Source organism: Maniola jurtina, chromosome Z (assembly GCF_905333055.1).
Source record: "Maniola jurtina chromosome Z, ilManJurt1.1, whole genome shotgun sequence".
Classification (NCBI taxonomy): Eukaryota; Metazoa; Arthropoda; class Insecta; order Lepidoptera; family Nymphalidae; genus Maniola; species Maniola jurtina.
The window spans coordinates 16,186,478-16,200,264 of NC_060058.1; the positions used below are offsets into that span (position 1 = coordinate 16,186,478).

At 39.9% G+C, this 13,787-nt stretch overlaps 1 protein-coding gene across 1 annotated transcript in view; it reads right to left on the reverse strand.

Moving 5' to 3' along the window:
- Positions 1-551: 551 nt before the first annotated feature.
- LOC123880633 (cyclic nucleotide-gated cation channel subunit A-like) overlaps positions 552-13,787 on the reverse strand; it is a 34,230-nt gene continuing 20,994 nt past the window's right edge. Inside the window, exons 5-8 of the mRNA XM_045928845.1 lie at positions 5,702-5,824; positions 3,734-4,639; positions 3,141-3,322; positions 552-944 (exon numbers count right to left, since the gene is read on the reverse strand). Coding sequence (XP_045784801.1) covers positions 674-944; positions 3,141-3,322; positions 3,734-4,639; positions 5,702-5,824 — 1,482 coding nt within the window. The 3' untranslated portion in view covers positions 552-673. The remainder of the gene's footprint in view (positions 945-3,140; positions 3,323-3,733; positions 4,640-5,701; positions 5,825-13,787) is intronic.

The window sequence follows — 13,787 nt, forward strand, 5'->3', positions numbered from 1 at the left end:
TAGAGAATTGACCAGGAAGTAACATAGGCTACTTTTTTAACCGACTTTCAAAAAGGGAGTTGTGTTTTTCTACCTATGTACACCGAAATCTCCGAGATTTCTAAACCGATTTGCGTCATTTCTTTTTTAATCGATAGAGGAACTTTGCGACATTGTTTCATAAAAAATTTGGCGTCCAACTCCTCAATCCTGATGCTGCAGGGGATCTGACCAATCCACGCGGGCGAAGCTGCGGGCATCAGCTATATATAATATGTACATAATTTACTAAAACGCACATAACTCCAAAAGTTAGAGGTACGTGCCCGGAATTGAGCCCTGCACTGCGTGAACAAAAGCCACCCCACGACCCAAAAAGGGGGGTCTGTGTATCTGTCTGTGGCATCGTAGCTCCTAAACTAATGAACCGATTTTAATTTAGTTTTTTTTTTGTCTGAAAGGTGGCTTGATCGAGAGTGTTCTTAGCTATAATTCAAGAAAATCGGTTCAGCCGTTTGAAAGTTATCAGCTCTTTTGTAGTTACTGTAACCTTAACTAATTGTCGGGGGTGTTATAAATTTTTAATTTACACTTGTTGCTTTGAGTCATTGCTGGATGGACAGCATGATGAGTATAGCCGGATATATTTATCTTACAAAATTAAACAAAAACGATCATATCTACATCCCTGACTTCACTTTGTAGGTTCTTTATGAAACCTTTTGACGCGCAGTGACTTGCTTCGTGGCTCAGGGTTGGCGCGCAAGAGGCCCGGAGTCCTCTCCACACTCAAGGAATGTCCTCGTTCCCGATGGTGTATGTACGACATCCTCGAGGAACACTGCACAGGGCTGAGGGGTATTCGGTAGCTATCGTAGGAACGGGCGATCTCGCTCTGCAGATCGGGCTCGTCGTCACTTGTATCGTACTCTTGGTCCGTCTCTTCGTTGTCGGACTCGATTATCCTGAAAATAGATATATGTCATTGTCCAAAATACCTGTACTTGAAGACAATGTCTTCGTATTGCGTGTTGCCAGTGATGACATATGGATCCGAGATATACTCGCTAACTATGGGTCTCATGAGAAAGCCCAGAGTTAAACCAATGGAGAGCTACGCTTGGAGTTTCTCCTAACAAATCAGAGATGAGGAGATTCGTAGGAGAACTCTGTTCGCGACATAGCTCAACGGGTTGAAAAACTGATGGAAAAAATGAATTTAAAAAAAAACTGGCTATAGAAATTGCCAGAATGGTGATCACGCGCCAGAAAGAGTAGCGTTGGCAAACCATTCAGCAGGTGGACGGATCACATCAACGAGTCGCAGGGAGCCGCTAGATCCAGGCGGCGCCAGACTCTGGCGTGTGGAAGTCCCTACAAGCGGATAAGGAGTAGTGGATGTCTATATCCGTTGACGATGATATACATATCTATAAGGTGCTTTATTTGACTTTAGCAATGCCCCCGCATCAACTTCAATTACTTATACATGGTATAAATCTTTGAAAAGAGCAACCGCCGAGTTTCTTGCTGGTTCTTCTCTGTAAAAGTTTAATTGAGTAAAAATGTTTAGAATTATGAATTTTGCTTACAAACACACAATATATATTTACTGTAGGTATGCGAAGAGTAAGTATGTACCTACATAACAATTGCCAACAAACGTAAGGAGAAATTGCTAAATCGCTTGGCGGCGCAGCTTTGCTGATAGGGTGGTAACTAACCATGGCCGAAGCCTCCAAGCAGACCAGCCTAGACACCATTTAGAAATTATGAATTCCCAAACTACCCCTGCCGGGAATAGAACCCTGGACCTCCCACTTATAAGACCACAGCGCTCACCAGTGCAAGCCATCGTAATACTTTGCAAAAAAATATCAATAAAGCTTTCAGTACATTCGCTTTGCATCACATAATTATTAATTACTAGCTGTTGCCTGTGACTTCATCCGCGTCCCGCAGGAACTTTCTTTTTCCCGTGGATTTTCCAAAAAAAATATATTTCATATTATATTTTCGTAGGTATAGGACAAGCCGTCCTAATTACAAACACAACAAAAAAGAATTGTCCCATTTGGCCCATTCGTTCTCAAGTTATACCTTGAACAAGGGAAATAGGGATTCATTTTCATACATATTATTATGAAGATTATTCGCAAAAAGTCATTAATTATGTTATTATTCGCAAAATGAAATTATAGAAATTGGTGCATTAGGAGTCATTCAAAAATCTAACACAATTTACTAAAATGAAGCAAAATAAAACAGTTTAGTTAAAATAAAGTCGCATTGCAGTTTTCGAATTCAAAGGGATAAAGTAATTAAAAGATACGAACAGATATCAGGAAGATCATAAACGGGCTAGTTTCTTGGTAATTTTTAATACTAAGGGCGGTTACGCACTCATCCGATCCGATTTCGTGAAAATACGTTCCGAAGTAGTCATGGAAATATTTGTATGGTATCTTACGCACTAGCTCCGACTTCCGCTATCCGAGTTCTCTCCGTCATCCGTGAGAATATCTCGGATGTGCCTCGGATTCAAATCGGACATAATATGACGTAGATATGTCAAAGATGTCCACTGAATAGCTTGGATTTGGATCAGAGATCGGATTAGTGCATAAGCAATATCCGAATTCGGTCCGAGTTTTTTATCTAGTTTCACGGATTCGGATCGGATGAATGTATATAACCACTCTAAAAGTAAAACTTCCCATTAAAGTTCCCTAAAAATTCTCGCTTTTCTAATTTTTAAAAGATGTGAATGAATGAATATACTTTTATTGTACACCACAAAATTAATACAGAAAAAACACATACAAAGCAAAACAAAAATATAGGTAGGTACAATTTGGCGGCCTTATCGCTACCTAGTGATCTTTTGACTTGTTTGATCCTTAGGAAACGTTCCACGTGGATTCTTGGGAAGTGATAGGAACACAAATGCGAGCTCCTACTTCGTTCACACCCGCAAGGCAAGTGATTTGTATATTGGTGGCGCCACTGTCTTGCGTAGACGCCGACTTGTCATTTACCAAAGTAAATACAAGTTAGTACAACTTAATATAACTACCTATCCATATATAGGCAAAAGATCCGACAACGGCTATAGGCAGCAATTCGTATAGCCCGTTTATGAGCCACTTCTTAACACTTACCTAGTGGCAATCTTGTTGATCCTTTGCTTCATTTTAGCTTGCTCCTCGCCCACGTCGGTCAACAATCCTTGTAAACGTTTCTCCAGAGTTTCCACAGTTGATTCAAGTTTGCGAACGGTTTCCTCCATACTTTGCTGAGTCGTTTGAGCGTTTTCAAATACATTTTCATCCAGAAGCCCATCCTGTAAAGTTCATTCTAAACTTTATTGTAATAGTTTCGTTTACACATCCAGCACAGATAGGTACTAACTACTTAATGATTTTTTAATTTCTAAATGACAAGGTTGAAGGAATCGGTTGACTTTGCATTCAGCAGCGCACAGAGCAGTGTAATAGCACAGTTTTATGATGTACCGTTAAACTGTGGTAATAGTTAAATTGTTTATGTATTAGATATTTACATATAATTGTATAATTTTGTTCGTTCAAAAAACTACTGAGTTTCTTGCCGGCTTCTTTCTTTTTTCTTGAACTGCTTTCCGAACCGGCGATAGATTCTCTACAAAAGTAGTACATGCTGTCGTGTCATGAAATAAATAAATTCATTTTCAATTTGTTTGTACCTAAATTATGAGAAATTATAGAATACATACCTTACGAAGCAATTGGCAACCGCGTTCAGTCAAAGTGGCCATAGCGTCCGGATAGTCGCCGAGCGCCTCCCACAGGTCCCTCTTCGCCAAGCAGAATAGATCAGAGTAGCCCAAAGCGCGGACATTGGCTGTCCGTCTATTCCCGGTTCGATTCCCAGCTATCTCCAAAACGCTAACTTCACCAAAGACGGAGCCAGCGCTCAAAGTAGCAAGAACCGTTTTCCCATCATCCGCGACAACCTGAAGTCTTCCGCGTTTGACAATGTACATCTCCTTCCCCACGTCTCCTTTACGACAAATGTAATCTCCAGGGCTGAACACTTGAAGGCGCAACTTCAACACCAAAGCTTCGAGCAATCCCGGCTCGCAATCCTTAAAAATCTCCACTTTACGCAATGTATCGAGGTGAACTCGGATAGCGATCTCGGCTTTTAATTTATCCGGTAAAGAGGAAAGTACAGTTTCTTCATCCAAAGCACCAGATTCAGCCCAGGTATACGCAAACCATCTTATAACACGAGCCTCTAACTCTCCGCTCACTTTTCGAAAAGCCATATACTGTTTGACTCCATCCATTTTGTTTTGGAATTCGACTCTTGCCACGTTCATATTTGAGATCATAGATCCGATGTTACCCACGATGGTTGCAAAGATCAGTACGCCTGCGAGAAAGTCAGCGACCACGAATACATACTCAGCATCGTTCTCAGGTTGGGGAGTTTCACCTATGGTTGTCAGGGTAAGCGTGGACCAGTAGAAGCTGTAGATGTACTGATGGGCCAAGGTCTCGTTACGGGCTCCGGTTATGTTGTAAACCCAGTTGTCGACTCCGAATCCAATCGCATAACTGATCACGAAATAGAGGCAAGCGTTCCAGTGGATCAGGACTAAAATTGCCATGACGACCTGGAATGTAAAAAGACCAATCAATTGAAGATATTTTATAACATTGATTCGTTATAGTTGGTGGGAAAAGTAAGGTCCACTCCTATGGGATGGAGCGGAACGAAAATGCAGAGTATTTTTGATTACAACCCTCTGTCAAAAGCTTAGTTTTCTTTGACATAACCACAGTCTACTCGGTCTTCTTAACTATTGTTATTTTATATATTCATAAAATTGAGTTTGAGTTGTTATCAAAAAAAAAAGACTCGCCTCTACTCCGCTCCATTGGCATGCGCACCTAAAGCCCGCTCTTCACTTACGCGCGAAATAGCGCGAAACAGCCTGTTTCGTACCACTCACGGACTTTTGCACCGCGATTCTCACGCAAGTGAAAAGCGGGCTTAAGATCTTCGCACATTTGCTTCCCCTGTACTTCGTATGTGATGGCGATAAGCAGGGATATCTACGATACTAAATTTTTAAATCAAATGAAAATGCTGCTTTATAGATGGCATCAGATAGAAATAAAATTACCGGTATCGGTAGAAGTATAGTTACCGGTAGGTATAAACTAATTATATTTAGACAACGTTACGGGATGTTTGTATATAGTTATTTACATCGTTACGTTTTAAGGTTAATATTACGATACTTTAGTAACGCTGCGATAAAAAACACCGTTATTCGATCTCTGCCCATAAGTGTACAACGCGTGGCTCAAGCGTGATTCATGCGTCGCTTCTTTCAGTAAATTAAATGTTGATAACTCTACCGCAAAGAACACGATAAAAATAAAATAAAATTATGGATAGTGAGAAAGACTTATTTTGTTAGATTGAGAATTTTGTTGTATTGTTGTATTTGAGTAGATTATAATAGGGCTGACATGTACTTTAATGTATCAAAGCCCTTAAATAAATTAAAAAAAAAAAAAAAAAACACGATAAAAAGCTCAGTTCACATTTCCATGCTATACTGTGAGACGAGTTGGCGTGGGATCGGCGTGGAGTCGGCGTCTAGTCTGTGCAATGTACGAAGATCTTTATCAGGCTGAATCGAGTGCAGTATTCAAATATAGCTGACCTTGCAAATTCGGAACGCATTCGGGAAGCTAGTGGCGGTCTCGGTGCGGTCGAACCACTCCCACATGCGCGGCAGGCGCACCAGGCGATTGAGGCGGACGATTACGGGGCAAGGCAAACGTTTCTGGAACAACCAATATTGACCCGTGCGCTCATAACAAACCTAAAGAATGTGTTTGGTTGGAATGTTTATCGTTGATCAATCCATCTATTGTGGGCTATTTGTGCCTATCTATAGTCTATAGCTACGATTATACTGTAATACTAAGCAGTGATAGCCTAGTGGTTAAGACGTCGGTTTTCTGTTCGGAAGGTTGGGGGTTCGATCCTGGGCGCGAACCTCAAACTTTTCAGAGTTATGTGCGTTTTAAGAAAATTAAATATCACTTGTTTTAACAGTGAAAGCAAACATCGTGAGGAAACTGCATGCTTGAGAGTTCTCCATAATGTTCTTAAAGAAATGTGAAGTCTACCAATCCGCACTTGACCAACGTGGTGGGGAGTGTGACCTAAGCCCTCCTCATTATGTGAGGAGACCTGTGCACAGTAGCGGGATGGCGATAGATTGATTATGATGACCTTTTTAGCATATTAGCTTATTAGCTTTTTACCCAAGTACAAAGCTGTTATCAGTATCAGTCATTCATATAACAAACTGGATGCAAGCATAAAAAATCAACCAACAGGACGCTTTAAAAAAATCTCTTTTGTTGGCTGTGTGACAATTCATTTTATTCAATTTCCGACTTTTTTAGTTAAAAGAATAAATAATATTAATATTGACACTTAATTATGAGACATGTTACAATAGACATTAATTCACTTTTTGGTCTCATCAGGATTATTTGTACGGATTGTTCTTGATGAGTATTAAATATTTGCATGCTTATGAAGTACTAGCTGTGCCCGCGACTTCGTTCGCGTGGAATAGTGACTTTTCGCGCTTTATATAGCCACGGACGCTCAGGCGCGAGGCGCCGTGATTCTTTAAATTGACATAACTTTTTTATTTATGAACCGATTGACATGAAATAAACACTAAATCCTAAGTGAAGCTTACTACAATATATTAGTGAAAACCGTATCTAAATCGAATAAGCCCTTTCTGAGATTAGCGTGCACAAACACACAGACAAACAGACAAACAGACAAACAGACAAACAGACAAACAGACAAAAAAAAATTAATTACAATTTCGGGTTCGGCATCGATATAATAACAACCCCTGCTACTTTTTTTTTATACATTTCCATTGTACAGACACCACTTTTCTACAATTTTATATATGTATAGATGTATAGATAACTAGTGTTTTGCTCGGTGCGCGAGCTGCTAAAGCAGCTCGCGTGACGTGGTAATGTTTAGCTTTATTGTATTAAACCGAATCGAGTTATTAAGATGCAAAATTCACCGCGAAAACACCATAAAACGACACCCATATCGATTTTTTTCTTAAAAAAGGCATGTCCGCCATCTTGGATTTCAAAATAAATGTCTTTATCAAAATCAGCACCCTGGAAAACTCTGAAAACGACATCCATATCATTTTTTGTAAAAACGGGGTAGTTGAGGGTAATAAAGTAGGGTGCGTGGGTGCGCGGACCACTAAAGTGGTCCGCGAGCATGCAGAGTTTGTTCCACCGAGTAGACCTTCGGACCCTGATCATCTTTTGCCAAGAAACCACTCTTCCATCTTTTATAGCCTCCGAGATAGACACCGACGAAATTTGTACGGCGGCCATCTTGTTTTTCCAAAATTTTCCACTTTTTCTATTAATCGTTTACTACATTCTTCAAAGATTGCGAGTTTCAACGAAATCGGTTGGAAAACAAAAGAGTTGCAAAAATCATATAGGCCGCCATCTTGTTTTTCTGAAATGTCATAATTTTTCCCTACTCATATCTCGCTTCAAAACATATCTCCCCTACATTATCGTATCGTTTTCCGTCTCTTTCTAGGAGAATGAGACATTCAATATTCGCCATACAAAATGTATGGAAAAATAAATTCCGCCATTTTGAATTTTTTTTCTATTCATCGAGTAGACCTTTGGATCCTGATCCTCTTTTTCCAAGAAACCACACCTCCATCTTTTATACCCTCCGAGCTGGACGCCGGCGAAATTTGTATGGCGGCCATCTTTTCTTCGCCATTTTGAATTTTTTTTCAGCTTTTTGGCAATTGGATGATGTCATGAATGAAATTTGGTCGAGCACCCCCCACCTATCTTCAATACTTTGAGCGGACCCTTCACCCGTCTCCGAAACCCTCAATCATCAGCTCTCTCCATAATTTTGGCTTACTAAGTTTTTGTTTTCTATACGACACCATCAGTGAAAAAAAATTTTTTCATACAAAATTTTACAGGAGTTTCTTAGTTGAAAATCTCGAAAATCTCCTCAAAACTGGCAACACCGGTTGCATATCTCTATACTGCCAGCCGAGATACACAATCGATTCATACATATTGACTTTCCAAAATGTTGCCAACTGCCTCAAAAACTTGATCAAAATTTCGAAAAGTTAAAAAAAATACAAAATGTCCCTGTAAAACCCTGAAAACGACATCCATATTATTTTTTGTAGATTAGGATAATAATTTAGTAGGGTGCGTGGGTGCGCGGACCACTAAAGTGGTCCGCGAGCATGCAGAGTTTGTTCCACCGAGTAGACCATCGGACCCTGATCATCTTTTGCCAAGAAACCACTCTTCCATCTTTTATAGCCTCCGAGATAGACACCGACGAAATTTGTACGGCGGCCATCTTGTTTTTCCAAAATTTTCCACTTTTTCTATTAATCGTTTACTACATTCTTCAAAGATTGTGAGTTTGAGCGAAATCGGTTGGAAAACAAAAGAGTTACAAAAATCATATAGTCCGCCATCTTGTTTTTTTGAAATGTCATAATTTTTCCCGACTCCCATCCCGCATCCGAACATATCTCCCATACATCAATGTATTGTTTTGCGTCTCTTTCTAGGAAAATGAGACATTCATAATCGCCATACAAAATGTATGGAAAAATAAATTCCGCCATTTTGAATTTTTTTTCTATTCATCGAGTAGACCTTCGGATCCTGATTCTCTTTTTCCAAGAAACCACACCTCCATCTTTTATACCCTCCGAGCTGGACACCGGCGAAATTTGTATGGCGGCCATCTTTTCTTCGCCATTTTGAATTTTTTTTCAGCTTTTTGGCAATTGGATGACGTCATGAATGACATTTGCTCGAGCACCCCCCACCTATCTTCAATACCTTAAGCGGGCCCTCCACCCGTCTCCGACATCCTCAATCATCAGCTCTCTCCATAATTTTGGCTTACTAAGTTTTTGTTTTCTATACGACAGCATCAGTGAAAAAAAAATTTTTCATACAAAATTTTACAGGAGTTTCTTAGTTGAAAATCTCGAAAATCTCCCCTAAAGTGGCAACACCGGTTGCATATCTCCATACTGCCAGCCGAGATACACAATCGATTCATATATATTGACTTTCCGAAATGTTGCCAACTGCCTCAAAAACGTGATCAAAATTTCGAAAAATTAAAAAAAATACAAAATGGCCGCCAACTCGTTTTGCAGAAATAAATTACATCGTTGTACAACTTTTCCAATAACTACAGGATATACCGCTCCCGATGACGTTTCAATCTCTCCTCTCGCTCGCACCTACGCGAAACGATCGCCCCTAAAAAAAGACCACGTCGAAAATCATTTTTTCTTTGATAAATTCCAGTGTTGCCAGTCTCCGGCGACAAAAATACCCAAATCTCATTTGTATGATCAAAACACATAATCGCTCATACTCGGATTTTGCGAAAAGTCCGTGTTTCGATTTTTATCAATTTCCCGAAAATCTCGAAATTTCCCCAAAAAATGGGGTAATTTTTTTCCTCCAATCTATACCTCGAGCCTATAAGTACAATCGCTTCATAGAAGCCGAATCGCTCCGATGTTGCCAACATTAAGATATTTAACTTTTAAAATTGCGTTTTTTCGTACCTCTAACATAATGGCCGCCACGACAGCCGCCATCTTGAATTTTTAAAAACCACTCCCATTCCGTCAAAATTCAGGATAATCATAGACGAAACCAGAAAAAAATAATTATAATCGATTTCCCGTTTGGGATCTGTGGCGCCGCGGTTCGGGGTCGAAAAATGAAAATTTTGAAAACGCTCCAGCTTAGCCGCCATCTTGTTTTTCCAATTTTTTCCCCATTTTCTGTTAACCGTTTACTACTTTCTTCAAAGATTGCAAAATTCAACGAAATCGGTTGGAAAACAACGGAGCTGCAAAAATCACCTCGGCCGCCATCTTGTTTTTCCGAAATGTCATAATTTTTCCCCAGAGGGTTCCCGAAACCGAACACAACTCCCCCACATCATTATATCATTTTCCGTCTCCTTCTAGGAGAACAATTATGTCAATGAGTGAGTGAGTCAGTCAGTGGTAATCGAGCTATATATAGTATAACTAGTGTTTTGCTCGGTGCGCGAGCTGCTAAAGCAGCTCGCGTGACGTGGTAATGTTTAGCTTTATTGTATTAAACCGAATCGAGTTATTAAGATGCAAAATTCACCGCGAAAACACCATAAAACGACACCCATATCGATTTTTTTCTTAAAAAAGGCATGTCCGCCATCTTGGATTTCAAAATAAATGTCTTTATCAAAATCAGCACCCTGGAAAACTCTGAAAACGACATCCATATCATTTTTTGTAAAAACGGGGTAGTTGAGGGTAATAAAGTAGGGTGCGTGGGTGCGCGGACCACTAAAGTGGTCCGCGAGCATGCAGAGTTTGTTCCACCGAGTAGACCTTCGGACCCTGATCATCTTTTGCCAAGAAACCACTCTTCCATCTTTTATAGCCTCCGAGATAGACACCGACGAAATTTGTACGGCGGCCATCTTGTTTTTCCAAAATTTTCCACTTTTTCTATTAATCGTTTACTACATTCTTCAAAGATTGCGAGTTTCAACGAAATCGGTTGGAAAACAAAAGAGTTGCAAAAATCATATAGGCCGCCATCTTGTTTTTCTGAAATGTCATAATTTTTCCCTACTCATATCTCGCTTCAAAACATATCTCCCCTACATTATCGTATCGTTTTCCGTCTCTTTCTAGGAGAATGAGACATTCAATATTCGCCATACAAAATGTATGGAAAAATAAATTCCGCCATTTTGAATTTTTTTTCTATTCATCGAGTAGACCTTTGGATCCTGATCCTCTTTTTCCAAGAAACCACACCTCCATCTTTTATACCCTCCGAGCTGGACGCCGGCGAAATTTGTATGGCGGCCATCTTTTCTTCGCCATTTTGAATTTTTTTTCAGCTTTTTGGCAATTGGATGATGTCATGAATGAAATTTGGTCGAGCACCCCCCACCTATCTTCAATACTTTGAGCGGACCCTTCACCCGTCTCCGAAACCCTCAATCATCAGCTCTCTCCATAATTTTGGCTTACTAAGTTTTTGTTTTCTATACGACACCATCAGTGAAAAAAAATTTTTTCATACAAAATTTTACAGGAGTTTCTTAGTTGAAAATCTCGAAAATCTCCCCAAAACTGGCAACACCGGTTGCATATCTCTATACTGCCAGCCGAGATACACAATCGATTCATACATATTGACTTTCCAAAATGTTGCCAACTGCCTCAAAAACTTGATCAAAATTTCGAAAAGTTAAAAAAAATACAAAATGTCCCTGTAAAACCCTGAAAACGACATCCATATTATTTTTTGTAGATTAGGATAATAATTTAGTAGGGTGCGTGGGTGCGCGGACCACTAAAGTGGTCCGCGAGCATGCAGAGTTTGTTCCACCGAGTAGACCATCGGACCCTGATCATCTTTTGCCAAGAAACCACTCTTCCATCTTTTATAGCCTCCGAGATAGACACCGACGAAATTTGTACGGCGGCCATCTTGTTTTTCCAAAATTTTCCACTTTTTCTATTAATCGTTTACTACATTCTTCAAAGATTGTGAGTTTGAGCGAAATCGGTTGGAAAACAAAAGAGTTACAAAAATCATATAGTCCGCCATCTTGTTTTTTTGAAATGTCATAATTTTTCCCGACTCCCATCCCGCATCCGAACATATCTCCCATACATCAATGTATTGTTTTGCGTCTCTTTCTAGGAAAATGAGACATTCATAATCGCCATACAAAATGTATGGAAAAATAAATTCCGCCATTTTGAATTTTTTTTCTATTCATCGAGTAGACCTTCGGATCCTGATTCTCTTTTTCCAAGAAACCACACCTCCATCTTTTATACCCTCCGAGCTGGACACCGGCGAAATTTGTATGGCGGCCATCTTTTCTTCGCCATTTTGAATTTTTTTTCAGCTTTTTGGCAATTGGATGACGTCATGAATGACATTTGCTCGAGCACCCCCCACCTATCTTCAATACCTTAAGCGGGCCCTCCACCCGTCTCCGACATCCTCAATCATCAGCTCTCTCCATAATTTTGGCTTACTAAGTTTTTGTTTTCTATACGACAGCATCAGTGAAAAAAAAATTTTTCATACAAAATTTTACAGGAGTTTCTTAGTTGAAAATCTCGAAAATCTCCCCTAAAGTGGCAACACCGGTTGCATATCTCCATACTGCCAGCCGAGATACACAATCGATTCATATATATTGACTTTCCGAAATGTTGCCAACTGCCTCAAAAACGTGATCAAAATTTCGAAAAATTAAAAAAAATACAAAATGGCCGCCAACTCGTTTTGCAGAAATAAATTACATCGTTGTACAACTTTTCCAATAACTACAGGATATACCGCTCCCGATGACGTTTCAATCTCTCCTCTCGCTCGCACCTACGCGAAACGATCGCCCCTAAAAAAAGACCACGTCGAAAATCATTTTTTCTTTGATAAATTCCAGTGTTGCCAGTCTCCGGCGACAAAAATACCCAAATCTCATTTGTATGATCAAAACACATAATCGCTCATACTCGGATTTTGCGAAAAGTCCGTGTTTCGATTTTTATCAATTTCCCGAAAATCTCGAAATTTCCCCAAAAAATGGGGTAATTTTTTTCCTCCAATCTATACCTCGAGCCTATAAGTACAATCGCTTCATAGAAGCCGAATCGCTCCGATGTTGCCAACATTAAGATATTTAACTTTTAAAATTGCGTTTTTTCGTACCTCTAACATAATGGCCGCCACGACAGCCGCCATCTTGAATTTTTAAAAACCACTCCCATTCCGTCAAAATTCAGGATAATCATAGACGAAACCAGAAAAAAATAATTATAATCGATTTCCCGTTTGGGATCTGTGGCGCCGCGGTTCGGGGTCGAAAAATGAAAATTTTGAAAACGCTCCAGCTTAGCCGCCATCTTGTTTTTCCAATTTTTTCCCCATTTTCTGTTAACCGTTTACTACTTTCTTCAAAGATTGCAAAATTCAACGAAATCGGTTGGAAAACAACGGAGCTGCAAAAATCACCTCGGCCGCCATCTTGTTTTTCCGAAATGTCATAATTTTTCCCCAGAGGGTTCCCGAAACCGAACACAACTCCCCCACATCATTATATCATTTTCCGTCTCCTTCTAGGAGAACAATTATGTCAATGAGTGAGTGAGTCAGTCAGTGGTAATCGAGCTATATATAGTATAACTAGTGTTTTGCTCGGTGCGCGAGCTGCTAAAGCAGCTCACGTGACGTGGTTGGGTTAAATTTATTATACTAAACCAAATTTATTTATTAAGATACACGATTCACCTCAAAAAACCCACAAAACGACACCCATTTCAACTTTTCTCTTAAAAAGTGCATGTCCGCCATCTTGGATTTCGAAATGAATGTCATTACCAAAATCAGCACCCTGGAAAACCCTGAAATCGACATCGATATTGTTTTTTGTAAAAACGGGGTAGTTGAGGTTAATAAAGTAGGGTGCGTGGGTGCGCGGACCACTAAAGTGGTCCGCGAGCATGCAGAGTTTGTTCCACTGAGTAGACCTTCGGACCCTGATCATCTTTTGCCAAGAAACCACTCTTCCATCTTTTATAGCCTCCGAGATAGACACCGACGAAATTTGTGCGGCGG